This window comes from Stenella coeruleoalba (genome assembly GCF_951394435.1).
Source record: "Stenella coeruleoalba genome assembly, chromosome: 11".
NCBI lineage: Eukaryota > Metazoa > Chordata > Mammalia > Artiodactyla > Delphinidae > Stenella > Stenella coeruleoalba.
The window spans coordinates 67328002-67355220 of record NC_137157.1 but is presented as its reverse complement, the minus strand read 5'-3'; the positions used below and the strand labels follow the sequence as shown (position 1 = coordinate 67355220).

The 27219-nt window shown below is 38.2% G+C and overlaps 1 protein-coding gene across 3 annotated transcripts in view; it reads right to left on the bottom strand.

Moving 5' to 3' along the window:
• Positions 1-27219, bottom strand: part of NELL2 (neural EGFL like 2) — a 482686-nt gene that overhangs the window by 111807 nt on the left and 343660 nt on the right. For all 3 annotated transcript variants that reach the window (XM_079938008.1, XM_079938009.1, XM_079938010.1), the window contains 2 exons: positions 10781-10903; positions 7925-8020 (listed from right to left, as the gene is read on the bottom strand). In XM_079938008.1, coding sequence (XP_079794134.1) covers positions 7925-8020; positions 10781-10903 — 219 coding nt within the window. The remainder of the gene's footprint in view (positions 1-7924; positions 8021-10780; positions 10904-27219) is intronic.

Below are 27219 nucleotides of genomic sequence, written 5' to 3'. Positions count from 1 at the left end.
CGAACCTGCGTCCCCTGCATCGGCAGGCGGACTCTCAACCACTGCGCCACCAGGGAAGCCCTGTCCTTTTAAATTTTATTCCATGTACATAAATTGCTTTTTCAAATATTAAGTATTCAGTTAATTAATTTTAGAATAATATCAAAGAAAAATCTAAAAAGTGACTTTATTTGGTTTGCTTTGAATAAAAAGAAGAGGGGATATGAATACTAGGAACTCAAAGGTATAATACAATATAAGTTATATTCAAGGGTGATCCCTTGAAAAAATTAGCAATACTTTTAAAGCAAAAGTGAAGATCTTTTCCAAATTCCCAAATAATCCATTTGGCTTTTTTTTTTCTTTCTTTTTTAGAGACCTGCCTTCTAACAGTTTGAAACCTACGTTTTTCTCCCTTACATTAACTCCATGACGCGTCATCATTTCCAGTGCTAATTAGGTAGGCCTTAAAATAAAAGAGCCTGAAAAATTTCCCCATCAGAGTTGTTATCTATTATACATGACTGATACATGGAAAGAGTAAGATCTTTTTCCAATTAACCTGAAGGACTTGGAAGAATGACTTTGAGATTTAACACTGAGAACTTTTAACTACTTTTCGAATAGTACAAAGACAAATTTCCATAAAACATTAATTTTTAAAGATTTGCATTAGGACTAAAATAAAGCAATTATAAGTAAATGTAAAGAATGCAAATTCCTAAATTAAACATGTTAAACCATTACAGTGTAGTAAAGTTATACTTAAAGCAGGTTTATAAATACGTCAAGAAAACTAGAATTATTTCTAATTCCTAACCCTTATTTTATAACGTTTCAGGGTACATACCGCTAATTTAAGGACATCTAAAAGCTTCAAACAGCTCTGTATGAACATTTTACTTAAAATATGTAATATAGTCACATCAAATATCATTTTTTGAGTGCTTACCACATCAAAGAGATGGTGCCGTGCACCTTGCTTATATTACTTCTTTTAATCTCCAGAACAACCCATGAGGTAGATATTATTATCTTCATTTTATACACATAAAAATTAAGGCATAAAAAAATGAAGTAACATAGAAAAGATCACACAGCTTGTCAACAGTAGAGCTAGACTCAGGCTGATGTCGCTCTGACCTCAATTTTTGTGTTCTTGAACACTCTGTTAAATGCTTCAAGGAGAACCAAGGTTTGGCATAACATTAAGCAATTAAAGGGTTATTTAAAAGAGGTCAAGGGGGCTTCCCTGGTGGCGCAGTGGTTGAGAGTCCGCCTGCCGATGCAGGGGACACGGGTTCGTGCCCCGGTCCGGGAAGATCTCACATGCCACGGAGCGGCTGGGCCCGTGAGCCATGGCCGCTGAGCCTGCGCGTCCGAAGCCTGTGCTCCGCAACAGGAGAAGCCACAACAGTGAGGGGCCCGTGTACCGCAAAAAAAAAAAAAAAAAAGGTCAAGGATCACCAACATAAAGAGAAGACATGTCTTAAGTACCTAAGTTAACTCATATGTAGGTATGGTCAAAAAGCTTTTGGTGAGAGTTTTTGTTTTCAATTTGGTAACAGGAAAAAGTAACATTGGGATCTAAACACCTAATTCTTCCAAAGTTCATTACTATGCAGTCATTCATCAAATGTAATTTATTCACTTTTATGACTAGAGACCAAGTCTGAAGATCAGCAAATATGATTGGAGTCTCCATCTTAGGCAGAAAATGGCTTTTGTATGAGTTTGTATTTGTTTAGCTATAGCAAAATGAATTCAGAATAATATTAAAAAAAGATCACTGTTGTTGGTAAAGTGAAAGTATTTAAAGTTTTTCTTTCTGTTTAAACTATGTTAGCTCAACAGTTTTACTCAAATTCTCCTCTTCTCCCACAAAAAGATATACATTTTGGTAATGGAATTTCACTGTGAGTCATTTTGGTTAAAAAAAAAAGGTATGTATGCTATGGAAGAAATGTTTTGAAATTTTCCTTTTGTTTCTGAATTTGTTTCAGTCTATGTAAAATGATATAAAATGATGTAAGCGTCTAAAAAATATGCCTTTTAGAAAAAGTTACATGATCATGAAATTAAATCAATATGTTCCTTTAATGATGAAAAATGCTAGTTAAACAATATCAGGAAATGTAATACAGTTCAACATTAATAATATATGCTAACTATGCATACTACTGGCAAAATAACTTTGTTACTATAAGCAAATTGAAGGATTTTTACTACCTATACTGTAACAGTAATAATACAAATTTTAAAACATCAATCAACCTCAACCAATTTGAAGTTATCTTGGACGTAAAGCACCATTCACAACATTCACAACATTCACATATGCCTCATGCTTCATTTTATCACCTTGAAACTACAGATATTAAAAAGCTACAAAAACACTTAGGAATGCAACTTAAATTTATATTCATTTAATTACTCACTGTAAATAATTAAAATCTCATCTCATGTTTTGATCTGTGGTCAAGAAAACCATTATTTTACACACACACATACACATACACACAAAGCCATTTATCACTAAAATGTTTGATTTCCTTTTCTTTGATATTGCAGCATATTTTTTTTAGCTTTGCCATTTGATATCAACTTTTTCCCAGTTATAAGCGTCTTAATTTGATTTAAGTCAGCAGTTACTTATAGGGGACTGTCAAATCTTTTAGAGTTATACTGTAAATCATGACTGAAAGATTTACTTTCAGTATAATAAGACAGCTTTGCATATTAATTAGATCAGCAGACACATGTTTGTGGAGGTTCAGCAATTGTGCAATAAACATAGCATGGCAGTGATAGAGCTGTTAAACCTCAGCACATAGATTTCTAATACATTTTATTGAGTTTATCCAAGAAATAATCACCCTGCTAAACCCAAGTTAACCACATGATGGAATATTAGGATGTTTAATTAAAAATGAAGTTATGCTGTACAAGTGGGTAACCTTACACAGCAGCTAAAAAAGAAGGCCATGAAAAATTAATTTTACTCAATAAAAACATACACATAGCCCTTTTGTGACATTGGTAAATGGATTCAACCATTTCACTAAGATACACATGATTCAGAAATAGACTAAAGAAATTTGGGGGAGGGGGTTCAGAGGAGACTTTTTCAACTAAAGTAACAAGGGTTGGTAAATGTCATGCACATTAGTATTGTCTTTCAAAAAATCAGTAAATCCTTTTACGTCATCCTCAGAGATCCATTGTGAAGGCTCAACAGATGACCACTGGGGCCAGGAATTAATCTCCTCGGTAAGCTAACAGGCAGTATCCAACTCCAGCAGGCCACATTTATGCCATTCCTATACATGGGCAATCTAGGCAATCCTGATGCTCTCCCTACCTTGGGAGAGAAAAACTGCCACAGAAGTCACTGTTAAAGACAACAGGACTATCTGGTAGCTGAAGGGGTGGGCATAACAAAAACACAGACTTCATGAGTGATGACAGTAGGATGAATTCCTCTGAGCATATACCATGGCATAGGCAGAAAGGAAAGAAGGAAGGGAGGAAGGAAGGAAGGAAGGGAGAGAGGGAGGGAGGGAGGGAGGGCGGGCGGAAGGGAGGGAAGGAGGGGGAAAAAGGAAACACTGGACTAAGAATCAGAAGATGAGTTCTAAATTGCAGATCTGTATCTATAATTAAACACCATATATAAGTAACTTCACCTCTCTGTGCCATAATTACCTCATCTGCCACGTGAAAGTATAAGACCACATGACCCTAAAGCCCTCTTTAAACTAGTATTTTAAAATATCCAGCAAATATGGAAGCAACCACATCATCTCTTTCTTCCTCATTTACACCTTGTTTATTTATTCAACAAATATTTGTGGAGCACCTAATAAAGTATATCTCAAAGATTCAAAAGTGAACCAGTTATACCTTTACCCCCATAAAACTCCATGCCTGGTGTGGAAATGAAGAGAGGAGACAGATGGACAAGAAAGCGAAAGCTGGGTAGATTAGCAGGGGTCAAATCTTGAAGGTCATGGTAGGACACGTGACCTTTATCCCGAGGGCAATGGGAGGCACTGACGTTTTTTTTCTGTCTGGGGTGATACGATCAGATTTGGGCTTTTATAGTCTGCGGAGATTGCACTGGAGAGAGATGCCTGAGAGGCCTGAATACTGTAGCTGCAGCCAGACTTGAAAGAAAGGGACCCTAGTACCGAGAACAAAAAGGACTTGACTGGATGTGCAACGGGTGTGAGGGGATGATTCCCTGAGTACTGGTGGGAGGGAGGGAGAGGGGGAGGAAGGGGGGGGCGAGGGCAGGAAGAAGGGGTAAAACTGGGTGGATACGGCTGCCGCTCACTGAAACAGGAAATAGAAGTGAAGATCCAGGTTTTGGAAACAGAAGAGGAAGAGGACATGAGGCAGGAGACATGGAGGCGATGAGCTCAGTTTGGGGTCTCTGGATTTAAGGTTCCCAAAGAAACATTGGACATTTGGGTTTGTATCACGTGCCACAGAATGAAATAGCAGTTAGTTCTCTTTATGAATCATTGAAGATTCTCTCTCTAGAGGTTCTTAACTATTTGGAAATCATATAACACATATGAAATCTTTAAGAGCCCGGGTTCTCCCTGCAGAAGAATGTACACGTGCACAGATACTCAGGGAATTCATGGACCCCAAAGCCCATCCATAGACCTACAGGGGTCCAGGAATTCCAAGGTGAGACTCCCTGCCAGGGGGATGAGGATAAATACGGCAGCGATCGAAAAAGGAAGTAACTCAGAGTTCCTTGTCCTGACGACATCAGGGAAATGTAGAAAATGTTTTGATTGCTTTGAGTAAATTGCACTAGCAATGACAGACAGCAGATATGGCAAAAGACTGGCCTGATGCTCACCAAACCAGTTTCATCTTCCTGGACATTCAGCTCAGCTACACTTTCTTAACCCCTTGAATCCATGTGGTTAGATCTTACCAACGGTATGTGACGGGAAGGGACACTTCTGACCTGAGGCAGTAACGCTACGTGTGCATTTTCCATGCTTTCTCTGTGGTCCTCTTCTCTAGCAGTTTTAGAGGTCATGTACTGGGTATGGCTTCTTCACTAAATGGCAATAGCCAGGGCCCCTAGTTTGAGGAACCCCAATCCCCCTCAACTCTCTCCTCAATACCGCATTCAACATAAACTGAGATGTGAATGAGCAAAACACCTTTTATATTTACCACTGAAATTTTGGGACTTGATACAGAAGCTGAGGTTAGTTACCTTTATTAATAAAGTAAATATCAATAATCATAATAATACCCATCATATGTAAGGTCCAGAGGTTAATAAAATAATTTTATACTAACTGCTTTAGTTTTCTTTACAGTATCTATTTTTTTTTTTTCCGGTACGCGGGCTTCTCACTGTCGTGGCCTCTCCCGTTGCGGAGTACAGGCTCCGGTCGCGCAGGCTCAGTGGCCATGGCTCACAGGCCCAGCCACTCTGCGGCATGTGGGATCTTCCCGGACCGGGTCACGAACCCGTGTCCCCTGCATCGGCAGGCGAACTCCCAACCACTGCACCACCAGGGAAGCCCTACAGTACCTATTGTTACCTGACATTTATCTTCCTGTTTATAGTCCCTCTGTTCCACTACACTATAATTTCCATGCAGACAGGGCCTCAGTTTTGTTCACTGCTATATCCTGTTTCTAGATCAGTGCTCAGCATATAACAGATCCTAATTAAACATCTGTTGAATAAATGGGTGAATAAATTATTTCAAATGAGTCTCTTCTCATCTGAAGGTATTTTTTTAAAGGGCACACCTTCTATTTATAACTACATCAACAAAAATGGTGATGTTGGGAGGTGAGGAATTGGGATCTAACCTGGAGCAATAATTGGGACAGATGCCTTAAGGCAAGTGTTGGTATTACATTTTCCCAGATAGGAGGCATTCTCTCTCCTCTGTCATTAGAGTGACTTCAGAAGAAACTTTGAAAAGCAATTATATAGATAAAAACCTGGATTTGAGAGTGGAAAGACCTTAGTATTCAGCTACTAGCTCTCTGATGTTAGAAAAATTAAATCATGATGAACCCAATATTTTTGTTTGTAAATGGATAATACCTCCAAGATAATACCTATCTTCGAGGAGATCTGTGAAGTGTAAGGTGACGTACACAGGATAAAAGACACAGAAGTTATGCACCTTGCCCAAGGCCACATAACAAGGGAAGAGTAAAACTAGATTTTAAACGTACATTTTTCTCAAAGCCCTTGGCATTTTGTGTTTGTCCTCTTACAGACTGAAAGATCAAGGATAACTACACAGAGAAAGCTAAGTATTCTGTTGGGTTACTTTTAACTCCAGTTTTAAATTTTACATTGCTTAGATTAATCTTATGCCATTCCACACTTTCACAATCTCTCCATATAATTTTTTTTTAGTGGGGAAATGATACGCAGGATTGAGCATGACCATTATTCATCCCAGATTTTCTGGGACAGCCTTTATTTCAAAATTGCACACCACTGAAATTCCCTGAAAAAGCCACTATTTCAGTATCCAGACTTCGTACCAGAAACAGCATAAAATACTGTATTCAGGAAACATAGTTACCATAGGTCTGAATGTACACCTTGTTAGTGTACCTTGATGCGTGTGTGGGTACTACTGGAGATCACGGGATAGAAACATTGTAGAACCACTGCACTGGAAGTACCTGATTTTGATTTACTAAATCCTATGATAGTTAATTATCAGAAATCTGTATTTTTTATCAAGTTAACAAGCTCTATGGGTGATTCACATGCACGATGAGCTTTGGAACTCTTGATTTTGGAAATGATCTCCTTAAGAAAGAGGCCCACATATCAAAGACAGCCACTAGGCATTTTCTGTTAGACACCTTTGTAACCAGTTAGTCACTGAAGTTTGAAAAGCACCACTTAGAGGTACTTGCAGAAAGAAAGGATGTAGTGATCCTTTTGTGAGCATCCTTCTGTGCTCAGTGGCAGTACTTATTCAGTAAATTTTTCACTTCTCAAATGGACCAGAGCATTTTCTGTCTCACGTTCTGATCAGTGTATTTATTAAACCCGATGACTGCAGGTGGGATGGAGACAGGACATTCACTGCATCTACTGCACTGAGATTTATGGAAAGCAAGAGGAGGTGGTAACCACTAATCACTGGTGGCAGCAGCTTTCTCTTAGGGAGAATAATCAGACTTTGTGAGGTCATCTGCTGTTAGAACCCACTTAACCCAAAGAAACCAAAACTACTACTGATATGATTTTAATTAGGGGCTAATACTCAAGGCACTTTTTAAATTCTCAAGGTGTGTTTTCAATGGACAAAAACATCTCACTTTCAGTCATAAGCTATATATAGACTACACATATATATATTTTTTAATATTTTTAAAAGTTTCTAGTATTAGTATCTATCAGAAAGAGTAAGTTCAGGACAGACTTGGATGAGGAATAATTAAGGGGTAGAAAACTTTAAACACTTTGTAAACAGACAACAATGAAGAAATATTAAATGGACCAGGTAAAAATGTATTAAAAATTCTCAAATGTGGAGGCAGGAAGTAGTGTGTCCCAGGAAGCGAGCTGGCCATAAGCTTGAATCCTATGCTTTAATATGGGCATATAGATTCCGGGAAAACTGGGCTCCAAATGAGTAAAGTGAACTATGAAGTCATAAAATCCTGGGTAATCCAACATATTTTTCTGAAAAAGTTCAATATACTTCTAGTTATAATAGCTGCAAAACCTCCTTAGAGTGACTTTGGGCAAACGCCCAGTGACGACGCCTCACTGAAACTTCCCACCTCCTGCCTCCTAAGCTTCTGTGTTAATAGCAAGTGCCATGCTTTGAAAGCCCACTTGAAACATTATCTTCCTCTCGGGTTCCTTTATACATGGGCGTAAAACTCCATCTTCTAGGAGATGGTATGATATTCTTACCCGTTTCACAGCTGCGCCCGGTGAAGCCTTGTGGGCAGCCACACACATTAGCGGCAATGCAAGCTCCTCCGTTCCTACAGCCATCTTTGCAAAACGCTGCAATAATTCAGATACATAATTTTAGCACTTTAGAAGGAAGTGGTTCAAGATACTCCAAACTAGCTTTTCTTTATTGCCTTTGATATAAATGCTATTATAATTTCATATTCAAATAATACTTTCCATATAGGTAAGAAACTTCAACACCATTTGTAGAATAGTACTCTTTCCAATGTTAAGTATTTCACCTGTAAAAGAAAATACTGAGCTTTCTTTTAACAAAAAACAGTAGCCTTACAAAACAGGAATCAGAAGTAGTATTGCACCTCATTGTAGCAATCCAGCTTGAAATTAAATCTAAAAAAAATGGCAGCTATCCTAGGCATCTTCTTAAGGAAGAAACCACCACCTAAAGAATAAGATACGGAAATAAGAAATAATTGAATCCTATACGGCTCTGATCATTCTACACACTGTCCAAACTGTCAAAATACTAGAGAAGTGCCCCAACCTTCTAAAAGTTCTAAATCATTCCTGGTGATGAGTTAGCCAATAATAGAATTTGATAAAGGAGTCTTCAAGAAGGGTCTTGAATCCCTCTGCCAAGGATAGGTCAGGATCCAGGATCAAGGGCAAAGGCACTGCATAGCCTGTTGTGTTAGAGTGGGTGTGTGAGTGAGGGGAGTTCTTCTGTGAGTAGAAAAAGAAGCCAAGCTCTGAGCCGCTGCAAGCGTGATCTTTTGAGATGCGCCGCCCTCAGAAAAGGTGAGAAAAACAAGATGGGCAGGATGGAGTACCCTCAGAAACTTCTGTTTCCACTTCAGCTTATTCTTTGACTCTGTAAGGCAAAGGCCGTTCCCTCAGCCTGGCAAGGCCTGTTGTGGATGAACTCCATCAGCCTGTTCCATGCCTGGGGCAAAAGCTTTTGCTCTAGTTTTCAGGCATGTGCTTCCTCTAATTAGTTAGGATGTACTTACTCAGAGTGGGAAACTGTAGAAATCTGAGATTCTGCTACTGAGTTAAAGGAAGGGGCCCAAAGAGGCTATTTGGCTTCTTTGGTTCTAGGTCTTAATCTGTCTACATCCTAGGCAAAAACAATACCTAGTCACCAAGAACTTGCAAAGAGATTAGGAATTGAAGCCTCATGAAAAGAAAGGGTACACCCACCAGACCATGTGTATATCCTCCTTGGAGTAATTTGCAAGGTTGCAGCCTCTTGATAGAGAATAGGACTCAGTGATTCAGATCCTACAGCTAAACTACTTCTCTCTCAGCTTTTGACGTTCCCAGCAGAGACACACACAGGAACAGAGAGTCTTTACTCAGGCAACCTATAGTCCTAATTTCCAGAAGAAATTTATAGACGCTGGAAAGTTCTCCTTCCTTCAAAGATAAGAATTATCTGTCTGCATCTTCTCATGGCTTCAAGAATTCTTTACGCTATAAACTTTATTTTTCACATTAATAAGGAGTGAGAGTCAAATGCAAATAAGAGTGAGAAGCTGTTGGACTCCCAGATGAAATCTTAACTCTCTGAACATCCAGATGCTTTGGGGAAGTCCTAAGGGTGCATTTATACCATCTATGGACTTGAAAGTCTAGCTTTCCTCAGGATCCATCCAGTTTCTGAGGAAATCTTTGTGGGATTTAGACTCCCATATGCGCAGGCCTTTACAATGCTCTAAACTACAGATTTCCATAGACTTTGACAGAGTAATCCTCTGGCCCCTCCCTATCTGCATCCACTGTATGACTGTAGACCAGGTCTGAAAGTCATGACCAAAGGACATGGCATTAGTAACAATTCCTTGTTATCTCCTGTCTCCCATATACATGTAACAAAGAAAATTAATTTAAACTCCAGGATAATGAACACAGTACATTTGAGGAATGGACCAGTTTTGAAGCTTAAAATGCCTGAATTAGACAAATGATAAATAAATCTATATGAGGTAATAAGGAATATGGGCTTTATCCTATGGAAGTTGGCGGAGTTTCCAGAATAGAACCTCCGTTTTCCTTTCAAAGTGGGAGGGAAGCTCATCTGATGAAGGAAAATGAGGGCATGGATAAAAGAGTGAATTAATGGGATGGTGGTGGACTACAGCCGGAATATCCGCTGATGGAAATGAAAACCTGAGAATTATTGACTGGTAATGACAAACCAGGCAAAATGGGAAATGATAACACATAGAAACCTAAAATTCCCAGTTAATTAGTATTTAGCTCAAGAGAGAGAGAGCAGAGAAGAAGAGCTCTCAGACTGACCCCACATAGATACTTCACAGTGGATCATGGTAGTGAAACATGGGTTGATAGGGCTGCCGAAAAAAATACAGCTGTAATGTTTGGACTCAAAAAGAAATATCGGAACCTGGGAGGAGACTGGGAATCTGGATGAAAAGGACAGGTCAGAGAGATTAAAGATGAAAAACTGTGGAAAGAACAGAGTGGGCAAACTGGAAGCAGAAGGACGTGGGGTTAGATAATAAAAAGCTAAAGTTTAGATTTCTAGAGTGGAGTAGTTCTGTACAAAAATGCCCAGGACGTGATTATGGCTATGATTCCACTAGGGAGGAATAGAGGTGGAAACCACTGTGGTTGAGGTCATGGAGCATCAGATCAGAGTTGTTGAACAGTTTGGCCATTTAAACACTGACGTAATCCAAGAGGAAGCCCATGAGCTACACTTCAAAGTTCTCAATGTCTGTGGGATGTACCCAGAAGGCAGGTAACAGTGATGAGAAAGGGTGGAGGGAGGGAGGGACGGATTGCATTATCCCTAATGGAAGAGGGGCCAGCACTTAAATCTTTTACCTTTGCACGTAGTTCCATTGCCGGTATAGCCTGGCTTGCAAACGCAGTTGTGTCCTCCGACAGTATTGAAGCATAAAGCATTTTCATCACAGTTGTGCTGATTTGTGACACACTCATCATGTTCTGAAATGAGGATACGTTTTTGTTACTCAAAGACAGATTTTCAAAACGACTGTGCTTTAAATTGCACCTTCATCTTTGTTATTGTATGCTATTTCTTTCCAACACAGACATACACAAATTACCTATTAAAGAAGAGCTTGTATTTTGACGTACTGTATACTCCTCTTGAAGTACATACACAGTGTACACATCCACAAACCTTAAACACAAAAGGATTTGGATACAAGGCCCACCAATAGTAGCAAGGAATAGAAGGAGAGGAGAGGGAAGGATGGGGATTAATTCTTAGAAGTAGATCCCAGAGCCAGCTGTTTACAGTCTCAGCGGTTAATATTTGGGGAATTATCTCATGATATAAGTCTGCTACCTAACTTTTTCCTGTAGCATGGAAAGGGTGATAGGAAAGGATGTGTAACTGTATTGCTCCATGAATCCTGACCTGCAGGATAATGGACTTGAAGCCCTGTGGAATTAGATGCAGTTAGCATCTACATTCACACTTGCAGGCGTAAAGATACACGTGCAAACTGCTGGGGGAATATCTGAGTTTCTTAGTAAGTTCCCTCTTTCTGCAAAGGAAGTACCACACTTCTATTAAAAAAGACTAAAACTTGCCTTTATAATATGTGCAAATGCAAACTCTGAGATATACAATCAATATACCTCCTTTAACTGTGTGTAACTTGACACTTTCAAAAGCACTGAATCATTTGATTCTCACAGCCCCGCTGTGAGAGAGGCAGAACCAATGTCATTATCACCATTTTAAAGATGTGTCAGTGGTGGCTCAGAGTGCTTCAGTAGCCTGACCAAGTTCATGGAAATATTAGGCAACTTCAGAATGCTAGCTCAGTGTTAGCAAAAATGTAAGTGTGAGGAATAAATACAGTAAATATGAGAAAGAAAACAGATCTAACATCGAAATCAAGATGAGTAGGAAATGAAATACAAGTGAGGAAATGCATACAAGTTAGTTCAGCCATCTAAAATCCCTACAGCCTCACTACTTATTACCCAGTCTCTTACATAAATAGTATTTAGGTCTAAAATTAAATATATATTTTAATACACTTACATTGATCGAGCCATTAATTCACTATGATATAAATAATCAAAGCAAGAAGAAATATTGCTTTTTCACTTTAGAACTTTTTGCATTCCAAACAATATGTATCTACGTATATATTATTCTAGACAACATAATAGTACTGTATCTGTACTTTTGAAAAAAAAATTGCCTTTGACATACGTAGCTGAGATTAGACTAAAATCACTTAACTATAATACTAAAATAGAATGCTCTTTGTTTTATTTTTAAAAAATAAAGATTAACATTTCATGATTCTATGTCCTGTGTTACACAAGCACAAAGTTATGACAGTTTTAGCTATAGGCCTATAATAAAATCTATAAAGATTATTCCCAATTACCTTTCAGACAGATTTCAATCACTAAGGTTTTAGAATTACACAAATAGATATTCTCCAAATTCCTGGCTGAATTTCCCCAAATTGTATAAAATTCCACCTTTATTATCTAGAATCAGAATATTTCAGAGTTTTTAATAAATTCATGCATATTGATGATAGCTTAGGAAATGGCTGGATTACACATGGGTGTCCTATTGGGGATACCCTTGGACACTATTAAATATTGGAGGGACCAGAATGGGTAGCCCACCTACTTCTGGGTTCAGCTGCCTGAAGCAAAATAAAGCCACACTGTGAAGTTTGCAGCTGCTGCCAGTTTTCTTCCCACTGCAATTCAAAGTGCTGCAGTTAATCTATAAATCTCTATACAGACAGCCGTGGGGCCCTTTAAAGACAGCTGCTGATTGATTTGATGTTGTTTTCATCCCGCCTTGGTTGCCCTCTTAATTAGACGGTACTCACTGGGTAGAGGAAGGGCCTAACAAGATTCAGTTTAGCAACCAGTATAATGTTCAACAAATGTTAACTAATTACACAACCTGGAATCTGGTTTGTCCTTTACTCTCGGCGGCCACTGAAATGAATAAGTGGCTTCTAAGCAACTCACGGGTGAAGACGATTTTCAGGTTTTTAAATGCACTGGCGCGCACCTGTACATATATTGTTCCCTCTGGCTGCAGCGCCTGCCCCATGGATTCTCCTGGAAAACCCTTAATACTTTTAAAGATTACACTAAAATGGCATGTCTTCTGTGAAAACACCTTTCTCTCCCCCTCCCACAGAGCTGGGGCTTCTGTCTGTTTTCCCTAGCACCAGATACAAGGCTGTTTTACTATATTTTATCCTAAGTGTCTACTTCTCCTTGCTTCTCTATTTTCATGCCCCACCCGGGAGTGCGAATTTTTGGAGAAGAATTTTATATTTTTCTTTGTATTTCATTTCAACATTCAAAGAAAGTGTCTTGAATAAATGACTGAAAGAATGAGTGACCAGGGACTTCCCTGGTGGTGCAGTGGTTAAGAATCTGCCTGCCAATGCAGGGGACACAGGTTCGAGCCCTGGTCCGGGAAGATCCCACATGCCGCGGAGCAACTAAGCCCGTGCGCCACAACTACTGAGCCTGCACTCTAGAGCCTTTGAGCCACAACTACTGAGGCCCGTGTGCCTAGAGCCCGTGCTCTGCAACAAAAGAAGCCACCGCAATGAGAAGCCCATGCACTGCAACGAAGAGTGGCCCCTGCTTGCCGCAACTAGAGAAAGCCCGCACGCACCAAAGAAGACCCAACGCAGCCAAAGGACGTACTTCCTGTACCGTTATCATTCAAGTCAATCCCAATTTGTTCAATTGGAGACTAGACACCAAATGGAAAGCTACCGAAACCTAAGCTGTTTTTTTACTGATTTTACTATGGTGGTGTTTTATTTGGTTTGGGATATTTCAACTATTAATTAAGATAGCAGGACATATTCTGAAAACAGAAAGTATTAATTCTTTTATATTGTCACTTTAATTTTTTTCAAACTACTTAAAATAAAGTTGGTTCTACTCACAATTATCAACTAAACTGTGATCTTAAGAAAAGCCTTTTAAAATGCCTGTACTGTAATCTCACAGAACTAACTTTGACAGCCCTTTAAAAAAGAGAATGTGAATGAAGCAAGGAGCAAATATTCTATAAGGTCATCTCAATAAATAGTTAATTATTGCTGCTCCATATCGACTTTTGGTCAAATGTCAACTTCTTACTGTTTCCCTGACTGACATACCCCTAAGGACTCCACCACCGACCCACCAGTCAGCCCATCCATTTTTAATACTTCCTTCAACATTTTTAACATATAATATATAAAATTAAATAAAATAAGGAGGAAAATATTAAGACAGAATTTAAATCATTCAAACATTCCAGTGTTTGACAAGAGCATGTCAGGATATAACTGTGAATGACTTCTAAGTTTTATTTCACATATATTGAAAAGGAGACACATCAGATCTGATGTTCAGAATATCCAATCCATAAGATCCAATGCTATCTTCATATCCTCAGATAAAATGTCACTGTTCATGTGACATGACAGTCCAAACAACAGTTGGGATTGAAACTGAATGCACCCCTTTCTTTTTCTTTTCTTTAAAAATATTAGCATATAATAATTTTAATCAAAATTTAAACACTTTTGTACCTATGAATTTTAAATTTAAATAAAATGGAAAAAAAGGAAAAAAGTTATAGAAAGAAAACATCACCCCTCAACAGTTCTAAACAAAAGTAGTATGGGTGTCAATTATTACAGTACCTTATATACAGAATAGATAATGTTACAGTGAGAGCCAGCAAAGATTTGTCCCGAGTGCCATATTTTGTATGCTCTGCCTCTTTACATACTATGTAAAACTGATTTCATACCAGTGACAAGGGTCAGTATAGTAAAATTCCTCTATGAAAATAAAGTAATAGTATACACATTTGAATTTAGCTAAACGCAGATGTTACATATAATAATACTTCAGTTTCACTGATTAACTCCTAACCTGTTTAAGTTAATGTATCTAAAATCATTTTAAGACTCAACACCCAACAGATCATCAGTCAGAATGACATAGAGTTGGATTCAAATTGGATTTTAAAATTGGTGTTCATATTGAGCTGTTTCCAGAATGAATGTACTATCTAGAGACAAGACAGCCATCCTAAAATTCATATAGCTTTTCTCACTATGATTTCAGCACAGACATGCAATACACATAGCACATGTTCTATTCAAGAATTTCACTATGATACAAAAGGCAAATACTACAGAAAAGAGGAGTGAAAAGCAATTTAAATATATCTACATTTCAATTACATACAATTTTCTTCAATGTCTATTGTGTTTTAGGATCTTTTCAGGATTAAAAGTATGATTATAAATAGTAGCTATCCTCACAAAGCTTATAGTTTAGTTGGGGAGATAAGACAAAAACACAAGTGCCTTTAGCGCATGGCTTCATTATGAGAAATGCTGAAGCAAGGAAGTAATCTCTGTTTTAAAAGGTCATAGAGATCAAGGGAGGGAGTCATTTCTAGTTGGGTCAGGTGGGAATGCAAGACTGACTTCATGGAGAGCAGAGCATTTGGCATGGATATTCTTTATGCATGTGTGGGGAAGAGGCGGGTTCCAAGCTGAAACAGCATTTACATACTTTGCTTCTTTTGTTTTTGGAATCTTGAGTCTCTTACAAATTTGACTGACCCTGAATGACTTGTAATAATCCTAGTTCTATTTCAGTGCTTGCATACCACATACTTTGTAATATACACTATCTCATTTAATCCTCATATTAATTAGGAAACATTATTTTTCAGAAAATTAAACTTGGCTTATAGAAGCTAAGCATCTCGCCTGAGATCACACAGCTTGGTAGGTGGTAGAGCTGTGAATCACAACATCTGACTCCAAAAGCTAGGTTATTGATTGCTATGCAATAGGGCCTCCTGACATTTTATGCGTAGGTTTTCCCTGATCTATTTTTTTAACCTAGTGTTCTTTTTTGTAATTATCCAGAGGTTTTGAATGTTTACACATTACAAGTCTTCTAATGTTTCACAATTAGGAAGTTATCATCTCTTTATTGTATTTTCTAGTATCTTTTAACCTTACAGGAGCCTTATTAAAAATTATAGAACTCCTAGGGCAAAGCACTGAGGTAATTTCTGTTCATATTAAAATCCACATTTTCACACAGTTGAGAGACGTTTTCAAAAGAAAAGGAAGATATCAATATGGTCAAGTACAAACACCTGAAAAACAAAGTAACCAGCTCACAGAACTTGGACTCCAGCACTAATTCCCCCAGCTTAAAAATCTCTGGAAACTCAACCGTAATGTAGTTTGGCAACCAGATAACTCCAATGTCCAAGAGTCCTCTCCTCTGATACCAGTGGTCAGGCCCTAGTAACACTGTCCACTGCTTCTCGAGAATTCTGTTTTATATCCCCCAGCAATATACTAGATCCTTGGGCTGACACTTTTACACAGCAAATTCCACTCTTCTGGTAACAGAATGTAATATAGCTTCATAGCTGGCCCAATAGCCTCAGAGAATCTTTCTTTTCCTCTGATAGATTTCTCCAGTCACAAGAATTATATTGTCTATGCTGCATCTTCTACTTTCCTTTCCAAATCTAGAAATGTTGGGAAAACAGCAGCTATCACAACATACAGGGGTAAGTTCCACAAAGAAAACTGTTTCACTTTCCCTGACCCAAGTGTTTCCTGGAATATAAATTTACAGTGAGCAAATTCTCTCTTAGAATGTAGCAGGATATGGCTCTAAACCTAGTGACAATCTACCTCAGGTCTTAACCTGGGAACAAGCTCCCTCAGGCTTAAGACTGAATAAGTCTTGGAGCAAGGAAGCCAATGGAAGTGTAATAATCCCAGTTTATTGATAACACTATCAAACTGGATGCTCAGATGGGTGGTTTATCTCAAAAGTGAAGAGGTGCTTGGTTACTTTCCTCTTATATTTCCAGAGACCAGATTGCTTGCCTTAACATATCAATGAGGTTTGCAGCAGTTCATCCATGAGTTTCACTCACATGTGTCCCCACCAAAGTCAGTGTGTAGTTATGTGTACTGGCCTGTGAAGAGCTTCAGAACAAGACAGCCCATGGGTCTGCAAATGAGATCTCTTAATTTACTCTGAAAAGAATGGTGAGTCCCCGGATAATATATGCCATCTCTATTTCTCAAATGAAACAACTCTTTGGACTTAACCACAGTTCCTTAGTACATTCACAAGATAATTATTCTATGGCAGGTCTTTTCAAAGTGAGTACAAACTGAAAATAAAGAATGTTCTCTATCACAACTCAACGATTACTAGATAGTTTGGGGGTTTATTGGAAAGAACTGGAATTCCTTCCTTCCTTCTTACCCCTCCTTCCTTCCCCTCCACAGATATTTAGTGGTCTGGTATTGAAGAACAATATTGTGCTCACTGCCACCAGCAAGACACATTCCTGAAATCAAAACATTTGTCCTCATGATTACTGCTTCGTAAGGATGATCGTTACAATTCATTAGCTTAAAATATCCTCCATCAGCTGTTCTGTACTAGGGCCCTAAGTAAATATGAAGACAAAGTAGAACTATGAGAAAATTATGTACTATTTTAATAAGCAATAGCAGGGAGGCAGTGTGACACATACGCTTTCCAGACAGGCTTTGAGATGCTATTTTATCCTAAGTTCTCAGTAGCCGTGTGAAAGTTAGCTGATCTTTCTAAGTTCAAAATGAAAAAATTAAGACCTATGTTAGGGAACTGTTACAAAGAATAAACTTCAATGATGAATGTAAGCACCCTGGCAAATCATAGACACTCAACAACTATTAGTTACTTCCTCATCTTATTATCCACTTCAGTGGGAAAATTCATTTTGTCATTATTAGCCAGACGATGTCCTCTATTTCAATTTGCAAAACCTAAATGTCTCACAGAATTTGCTCTCTTCATAATCTTCTCTGAAATCAAATACATTTTGGACATTTTTCTGGTTTCCAAAATTCCACTGAAATAACTTTCAATGGTTATATTAAGGAAAAAGAAACCTCTATCATGCTTACCCAAAGCTGTTCATTTTGTTTCTTATGGTTACCTTATTTACTCACTTTACATTATAGAGAAAAATCTATTTAGTACAATGTCATTTTAACAGAAATCTACTTTTACTTTTAACACTATTCAAGTAACTATAAGAAATTATACTTTAAACTTGCTCAATGTCTACAACAGCAGCAAACCCACTAAAACTCATTTTTAACACCCAAGCGTTTCTTGTTCACTACTCAAGTTTCCTGTTCATTGACCACACCAATTCAATACTGACTCCTTGTTATTCTTCAGTTTGTTCAGCAACTCGGAATTTGTTCAGATTTCCTTCCTCCGACATGCTTGGTTTACTTTCTTCTAGTCTTTCCACTGTATGTTCAGCCTCCTTGCCTAATCCCTATTTGATCAAGAATCTTAACAACCAAAGCACACTCAAATTTCCTCTCTACCCTTACAGTAATTTCACAAAGTAATTCAAATTCTATTTTTATGGCAAAATCTTGCTTTGTCCTATTTGGTGTTTCAGGAAATAAGCTTTGTCTGAACACATTGTAGGGCAAAAAAATACTTTGAACCATCAGTCAGATAGTTTTCATTTGTTCTTTCAACACACATTTATGAAACTTCTGCTGTGTGACTCTAGTGCTCCGGAAGAGGCAAAGATGCATCAAAATGGGATTTGTGACCTCAAGAAACTTTTGAACTATTACAGGATGGGTGATGTGAATAGATAACAACTGTGACATACTGCAGCCATTGTTTAGTGCTGTAAGAGAGAAAATAACAGTAATAATGACAATAGCTAATTTTTAAGTGCTTACTACATGCTATAAAGACCTGCACTAAGTGTTTTATATGCATTACCCCCTTCAGCCTTCACAAAAACCTTTTTAGGTCAGTACTATTATGACTCTTATTTTACAAATAGGAATAGAGAGCTTTCCCAGAGCAAGGACGCATCTTGCCCAAGATCACACAGCTAGGAAGTGACAAGGCCAAGAGCCTTCAATGTTTGAAACAACTACAACCTATAAACAAAGATTTCAAAAGGCTTAAAGACGAAGAGATGAAGATCGACTGAGTGGTATTCCCATAATCCTGGGAAAGTGTCCTATAACAAATAGGCCAAAAAAGTGAGTCTTAAAAGATAGGAAGGGTTTTAACAGGAAAAGGATAAAGATGGGAACAAGTAGTCCATATGGAGAGAGCATGCATGCAACAGACAAAAGCATGGGGTACGGTAGGGCTATTCAGCGGTTGAGCTGGCATAGGTGATGACTGACAGGACAGTAAGGAACAGTGTGAACAGCTCAGGAATACGGCGTGATTTTATCTGGTGGGCAACAAATAGCCACTTCCCCCTGTACAATAAAAGGTGGAATGATAAAATTAAAGTTGATTTTTAGGGAAATTAACTGTAATATGCAGATGAGGAGAGGCTAACTTTCCTTGACAAAGTAGGAGTCCCGTGTTAGCAAGCCAGCCTGCCTCTCTCTCCTTAATCCTTCTTTCTTCCTTTTATTCTTCTCCTTTTGAATCAGAGTTAGATCATTACTGAGAGTTGAGAAAAGAGTCTGTGCAACACTGAGAGGCAAAACAAAGGGATAAGGAAGAGGAAGGGGAGGAGGAGGGCAAGTGGAAATGGAAGAAAGCAAATAGACGGAAACTGAGCGCTTATTATCCGCCCAGCACTGTGTTGGGTAATGCACCTGCACAGCATAAGGAAGCACTACAAGGACATAGGAAGAAGAGCTGAGAAGCTATCCCCCCAGATCATAAGATTCAAATCCCTTTAAGGCAGCAATCATGTCTTGCTCATTTTACACAGCCCAGTTCCTATGTTTTGTGGAATGAAACTGTGTTGAAAAGAGAGCCTGCAATAGAATGGACCACAGTGATGGAGAAAGACGGACAGATTTAAACACAGAACTAATGCACCCCACAGTGAATCTATTTTTGAGTCAAAAGAAAGAAAGGTATTAAAAATAGCTCAGGTTTCAAATGTGGGTGACTGGGAAGATGGTGGTGAGTTGAATAGAAATAAGAGGGCTTCTTTAGGGATTCTGTTATTCCTGTTTTAGTTTGGTTTGATTTGGTTTTTATGGAAAAGAAGAAAATAGAATTGAGAAGTTAAAATATAAAAGCAAAGATCATATTAGGAAATTGAATTTACTCTACTGACGGTGACAAGAAACCAAGCAAAAATTCCCCACCCCAAATCTGTCAGATAACCACCTAGATGCTAAAGCCTTGGGTCTAATTCGTCAATCGCCCCCAACATCCAACAAAATGACTGGCACAAAATTGATCTCCAGTGACTGTTTGTTAATGAGTGAATCAATCACCATAATGTACGTCTCTAACATGTAAAACATTCAGAGATCTGCTAATGCAAACTGTTCAAGGTATGTATCCTGTAGTGACAATTCTGTACATCCCCTGCTTTCTCTTCCATTCCCCTCAGCAGCTTTGCTGCTTTCTCTTAAAATGCCTGCCCCATTCACATTCCCTCACTCTTGGCACATAACCTCCCAACAACTTCACAGAAAACCACCAGGTCATCAGGAAAGAACATCCTCAGGTTTCCCACCCACAGCTGAATCTGTAGCTACGTGTACCAATAAGCCTTTCTTCCTCCCAAACCAGGAATCTGGGAGTCACCACAGACCTCTCTGCACTTCCTCCCACTCACTGCATCCAGGGACCAATTCATCCGGATTCTACTTCCTTGGCAATTCTCATCCCCATCCCCCATCTCCATACCCACTGCTCTGCAGTTGCCCATATTTGGGCACGAGATATCTCCTTTGGATTACTGCGCTAGTCTCATTATGACAACGCTGCCCCCAGTTTTGTACGTTTCCAAAGCATTACCAGAATGACTTTTCAAATAAAAACTGATATTGTCTATCTCTCCCCCATTCTCTTCTTCTCAATTTTTCTAGTGACATCCCATTGTTTTAACTAGCCATCAAGGCACCGCCTACTCGTTAAGACTTTCATTATGACATTTTGCTCTTACCATACTGCATCATTTATAACTCCCCCATGGCAGCTACTTAGTAATGATGACATTAATTGAGATTCTACTAAAGGCCAAGGATCATACCAGACAATCCCTGTATATTTCACACATGCATCCTTGTTTTTTGCCCCAAAGGTCCTTCCCCACTTTCTTTGTCTACCTCTCCTACTCACCTCCCACTCAGATCAAATATGATTCTTTCTTCAGAAAACCTTCCTTAAAACTCCATCAGTCTAATTTAGCTGAGCCCCTTAGGACCCATGAAGCCTTGTGCTTAACTCCATCACAGCACTTAAAAGCCACAATAGTAGTATTAAGAGTAAGGACTTTGGAGTCAGCGTACCTCAGTTCAGATCCCAGCTCTGCCTTTTGCTAGCTGTCAAATCTTACCTTAATTATTATTTTTTTAACATCTTTATTAGGGTATAATTTCTTTACAATGTTGTGTTTGTTTCTGCTTTATAACAAAGTGAATCCGCTACACATATACAATTATCCCCATATCTCCTCGCTTTTGCATCTCCCTCCCACCCTCCTTATCCCATCCCTCTAGGTGGTCACAAAATACCGAGCTGATCTCTCTGATTCCTACTAGCTATTTTACATTCGGTAGTGTATATAAGTCCATACCACTCTCTCACTTCATCCCAGCTTACCCTTCCCCCTCCCCGTGTCCTCAAGTCCATTCTCTACGTCTGCATCTTTATTCCTGTCCTGCCTCTAGGCTCTTCAGAACCTTTTTTTTTGTCTTTTAGATTCCATATGTATGTGTTAGCATATGGTATTTTTATTTCTCTTTCTGACTTACTTCACTCTGTATGACAGACTCTAGGTCAATCCACCTCACTACAAATAACTCAATTACGTTTCTTTTTATGGCTGAGTAATATTCCACTGTATATATGTGCCACATCTTCTTTATCCAATCATCTGTCGATGGACACTTAGGTTGCTTCCATGTCCTGGCTATTGTAAACAGACCTGCAATGAACATTGTGGTACATGACTCTTTTTGAATTCTGGTTTTCTCAGGGTATACGCTCAGTAGTGGGATTGCTCGGTCGTATGGTAGTTCTATTTTTAGTTTTTTATGGAACCTCCATCCTGTTCTCCATAGTGGCTGTATCAATTTACATTCCCACCAACAGTACAAGAAGGTTACCTTTTCTCCACACCCTCTCCAGAATTTATTGTAGATTTTTTGATGATGGCCATTCTGACCGGTGTGAGGTGATACCTCATTGTGCTTTTGATTTGCATTTCTCTAATGATTAGTGATGTTGAGTATCCTTTCCTGTGTTTGTTGGTAATCTGTATATCTTCTTTACATAAATGTCTATTTAGGTCTTCTGCCTATCTTTGGATTGAGTTGTTTGTTTTTTAGATATTGAGCTCCATGAGTTGCTTGTAATTTTGGAGATTAATCCTTTGTCACCTGCTTCATTTACAAATATTTTCTCCCATTCTGAGGGTTGTATTTTCGTCTTGTTTATGGTTTCCTTTGCTGTGCAAAAGCTTTTACGTTTCATTAAGTCCCATTCGTTTATTTTTATTTCCATTTCTCTAGGAGGTGGGTCAAAAAGGATCTTGCTGTGATTTATGTCATAGAGTGTTCTGCCTATGTTTTCCTCTAAGAGTTTGATAGTCTCTGGCCTTAAATTTAGGTCTTTAATCCATTTTGAGTTTATTTTTGTGTATGCTGTTAGGGAGTGTTCTAATTTCATTCTTTAACATGTAGCTGTCCAGTTCTCCCAGCACCACTTATTGAAGAGGCTGTGTTTTCTCCATTGTATATTCTTGCCTCCTTTATGGAAAATAAAGTGACCATATGTGCATGGGTTTATCTCTGGGCTTTCTATCCTGTTCCATGATCTATATTTCTGTTTTTTGTCCCGGTACCAGTCCAGGAGCCTGATTCCTCCAGCTCTGTTTTTCTTTCTCAAGATTGCTTTGGCTAATCGAGGTCTTTTGTGTTTCCATACAAATTGTAAAATTTTTTGTTCTGGTTCTGTGCAAAATGCCATTGGTAGTTTGATAGGGATTGCATTGAATCTGTAGATTGCTTTGGGTAGTATAGTCATTTTCACAATGTTGATTCTTCCAATCCAAGAACATGGCATATCTCTGTTTGTAACATCTTTAATTTCTTTCATGAGTGTCTTATAGTTTTGTGCATACAGGTCTTTTGACTCTTTAGGTAGGTTTATTCCTAGGTATTTTATTCTTTTGGTTGCAATGGTAAATGGGAGTGTTTCCTTAATTTCTCTTTCAGATTTTTCATCATTAGTGTATAGGAATGCCAGAGATTTCTGTGCATTAATTTTGTATCCTGCTACTTTACCAAATTCATTGATTAGCTCTAGTAGTTTTCTGGTAGCATCTTTAGGATTGTCTATGTATAGTATCATGTCATCTGCAAACAGTGACATCTTTACTTCTTCTTTTCCAATTCGGATTCATTTTATTTCTAATTCTGCTCTGATTTCTGTGGCTAAAGCTTCCAAAACTATGTTGAATAATACTGGTGAGAGTGGACAGCCATGTCTTGTTCCTGATCTTAGAGAAATGGTTTCAGTTTTTCACCACTGAGAATGATGTTGGCTGCGGGTTTGTCATATATGGCCTTTATTATATTTAGGTAAATTCCCTCTATGCCTACTTTCTGGAGGGTTTTTGTCATAAACGGGTGTTGAATTTTGTCAGAAGCTTTTTCTGCATCTACTGAGATGATCATATGGTTCTTCTCCTTCAGTTTGTTAATATGTGTGTCACATTGATTGATTTGCTTATATTGAAGAATCCTTGCATTCCTGGGATAAACCACACTTGATCATGGTGTATGATCCTTTTAATGTGTTGTTGGGTTCTGTTTTCTAGTATTTTGTTGAGGATTTTTGCATGTATGTTCATCGGTGACATTGGCCTGTAGTTTTCTTTCTTTGTGACATCTTTGTCTGGTTTTGGTATCAGGGTGATGGTGGTCTCATAGAATGATTCGGGAGTGTTCCTCCCTCTGCTATATTTTGGAAGAGTTTGAGATGGATAGGTGTTACCTCTTCTCTAAATGTTTGATAGAATTAGCCTGTGAAGCTATCTGGTTGTGGGCTTTGGTTGTTCGAAGATTTTAAATCACAGTCTCAATTTCAATGCTTGTGATTGGTCTACTTATATTTTCTATTTCTTCCTTGTTCAGTCTCGTAAGTTTGTGCTTTTCTAAGAATTTGTCCACTTGTTCCAGGTTGTCCATTTTATTGGCATGTAGTTGCTTGTAGTAATCTCTCATGATCATTTGTATTTCTGCAGTGTCAGTTGTTACTTCTCCTTTTTCATTTCTAATTCTATTGATTTGAGTCTTCTCCATTTTTTTCTTGATGAGTCTGGCTAATGGTTTATCAATTTTGTTTATCTTCTCCAAGAACCAGCTTTTAGTTTTTTTGATCTTTGCTATTGTTTTCTTCATTTATTTTGGATCTGATCTTTATGATCTTTCCTTCTGCTAACTTTGGGATTTTTTTGTTCTTCTTTCTCAAATTGCTTTAGGTGTAAGGTTAGGTTGTTTATTTGAGATGTTTCTTGTTTCTTGAGGTAGGATTGTATTGCTTTAAGCTTCCCTCTTAGAACTGCTTTTGGTGCATCCTTGTCATGTTGTTGTCGTGTTTTCATTGTCATTTGTTTCTAAGTATTTTTTGATTTCCTGTTTGATTTCTTCAGTGATCTGTTGGTTATTTACTAGTGTATTGTTTAGTCTCCATGTGTTTGTATTTTTTACAGATTTTTTCCTATAACTGATATGTAGTCTCATAGCCTTGTGGTCTGAAAAGATATTTGAAACGATTTCAATTTTCTTAAATTTACCGAGGCTTGATTTGTGACCCAATATACAATCCATCCTGTAGAATGTTCCATGAGCACCTGAGAAGAAAGTGTATTCATTTGTTTTGGATGGAACGTCCTGTAAATATCAATTAAGTCCATCCTGTTTAATGTATCATTTAAAGCTTGTGCTTCCTTATTTTTCATTTTGGATGATCTGTCCATTGGTGATAGTGGGGTGTTAAAGTCCCCTACTACGCTTGTATTACTGTTGATTTCCCCTTATATGGATGTTAGCATTTTCCTTACATATTGAGGTGCTCCTATGCTGGGTGCATAAGTATCTACAATTGTAATATCTTCTTCTTGGCTTGATCCCTTGATCACTATGTAGTGTCCTTCTTTGTCTCTTGTAACATTCTTTATTTTAAAGTCTATTTTGTCTGCTATGAGAATTGCTACTCCAGCTTTCTTTTGGTTTCCATTTGCATGGAATATTTTTTTCCATCCCCTCACTTTCAGTCTGTATGTGTCACTAGGTCTGAAGTGGGTCTCTTGTAGACAGCATATATATAGCTCTTGTTTTTGTATCCATTCAGCCAGTCTATGTCTTTTGGTTGGAGCTTCTAATCCACTTACGTTTAAGGTATTCATCGATATGTATGTTCCTATTATGAGTTTCTTAATTGTTTTGGGTTTGTTATTGTAGGTCTTTTCCTTCTCTTTCGTTTCCTGCCTCGAGAAGTTCCTTTAGCAATTGTTGTAAAGCTGGTTTGGTGGTGCTGAACTCTTTAAGCCTCTTTTTGTCTGTAAAGGTTTTAATTTCTCCATCAAATCTGAATGAGATCCTTGCTGGGTAGAGTAATCTTGGTTGTAGATTTTTCCCTTTCATTACTTTAAATATGTCCTGCCTCTCCATTCTGGCTTGCAAGGTTCCTGCTGAAAGATCAGCTGTTAACCTTATGGGGATTCCCTTGTATGTTTTTTGTTGTTTTATGCTTGCTGCTTTTAATATCTTGTCTCTGTATTTAACTTTTGATAGTTTGATTAGTATGTGTCTTGGCATGTTTCTCCTTGGATTTATCCTGTATGGGACTTTCTGTGCTTCCTGGACTTGACTATTTCCTTTCCCATATTAGGGAAGTTTTCAACTATAATCTCTTCAAATATTTTCTCAGTCCATTTCTTTTTCTCTCCTTCTTCTGGAACCCCTATAATTCAAAGGTTGGAGCATTTAATGTTTTCCCAGAGGTCTCTAAGACTGTCCTCTATTCTTTTCATTCTTTTTTCTTTATTCTGCTCTGCAGTTGTTATTTCCTCTATTTTATATTCCAGGTCACTTATCCATTCTTCTGCCTCAGTTATTCTGCTATTGATTACTTCTAGAGAATTCTTAATTTCATTTATTGTGTTGTTCATCATTGTTTGTTTGCTCTTTAGTTGTTCTAGAGCCTTGTTAATTGTTTCTTTTATTTTCTCCATTCTATTTCCAAGGTTTTGGATCATCTTTACTATCATTGCTCTGAATTATTTTTCAGGTAGACTGCCTATTTCCTCTTCATTTGTTTGTTCTGGTGGGTTTTTACCTTGCTCCTCCATATGCTGTGTGTTTCTCTGTCTTCTCATTTAGCTTCACTTACTGCGTTTATGGTCTCCTTTTCACAGGCTGCAGGTTCGTAGTTCCCTTTGTTTTTGGTGTCTGCCCCCAGTAGCTAAGTTTGGTACAGTGGGTTGTGTAGGCTTCCTGGTGGAGGGGACTAGTGCCTGTGTTTTGGTGGATGAGGCTGGATCTTGTTTTTCTGGTGGGCAGGACCACATCTGGTGGTGTGTTTTGGGGTGTCTGTGACCTTATTATTATTTTAGGCAGCCTCTCTCCTAATGGGTGGGGTTGTGTTCCTGTCTTGCTAGTTGTTTGGCATAGGGTGTACCAGCACTGTAGCTTGTTGGTCATTGAGTGGAACTGGGTCTTAGCATTGAGATGGAAATCTCTGGGAGAGATTTCGCTGTTTGATATTACTTGGAGCCAGGAGGTCTCTGGTGGACCAATGTCCTGAACTCGGCTCTCCCACCTCAGAGGCACAGGCCTGACACCTGGCCGAAGCACCAAGACCCTGTCAGCCACACGGCTCAGAAGAAAAGGGAGAAAAAAAGAAAGAAAGAAGAAAATAAATAAAATAAAATAAAGTTATTAAATAAAAATTTTTAAAAATAGAAAAAATTTTAAATAATAAAAAAAGGAAAGAAAGAAAGAAAGAAAAGAGCAACCAACCCAAAAAACAAATCCATCAATGATAATAAGCATTAAAAACTATACTAGAAAAAAAAAAGGATAGACAAAATCCTAGGACAAATGGTGAAAGCAAAGCTATACTGACAAAATCACACAAAGAAGCATACACATACATACTCACAAATAGAGAAAAAGGAATAAAAAAAATGTATCTATATATAT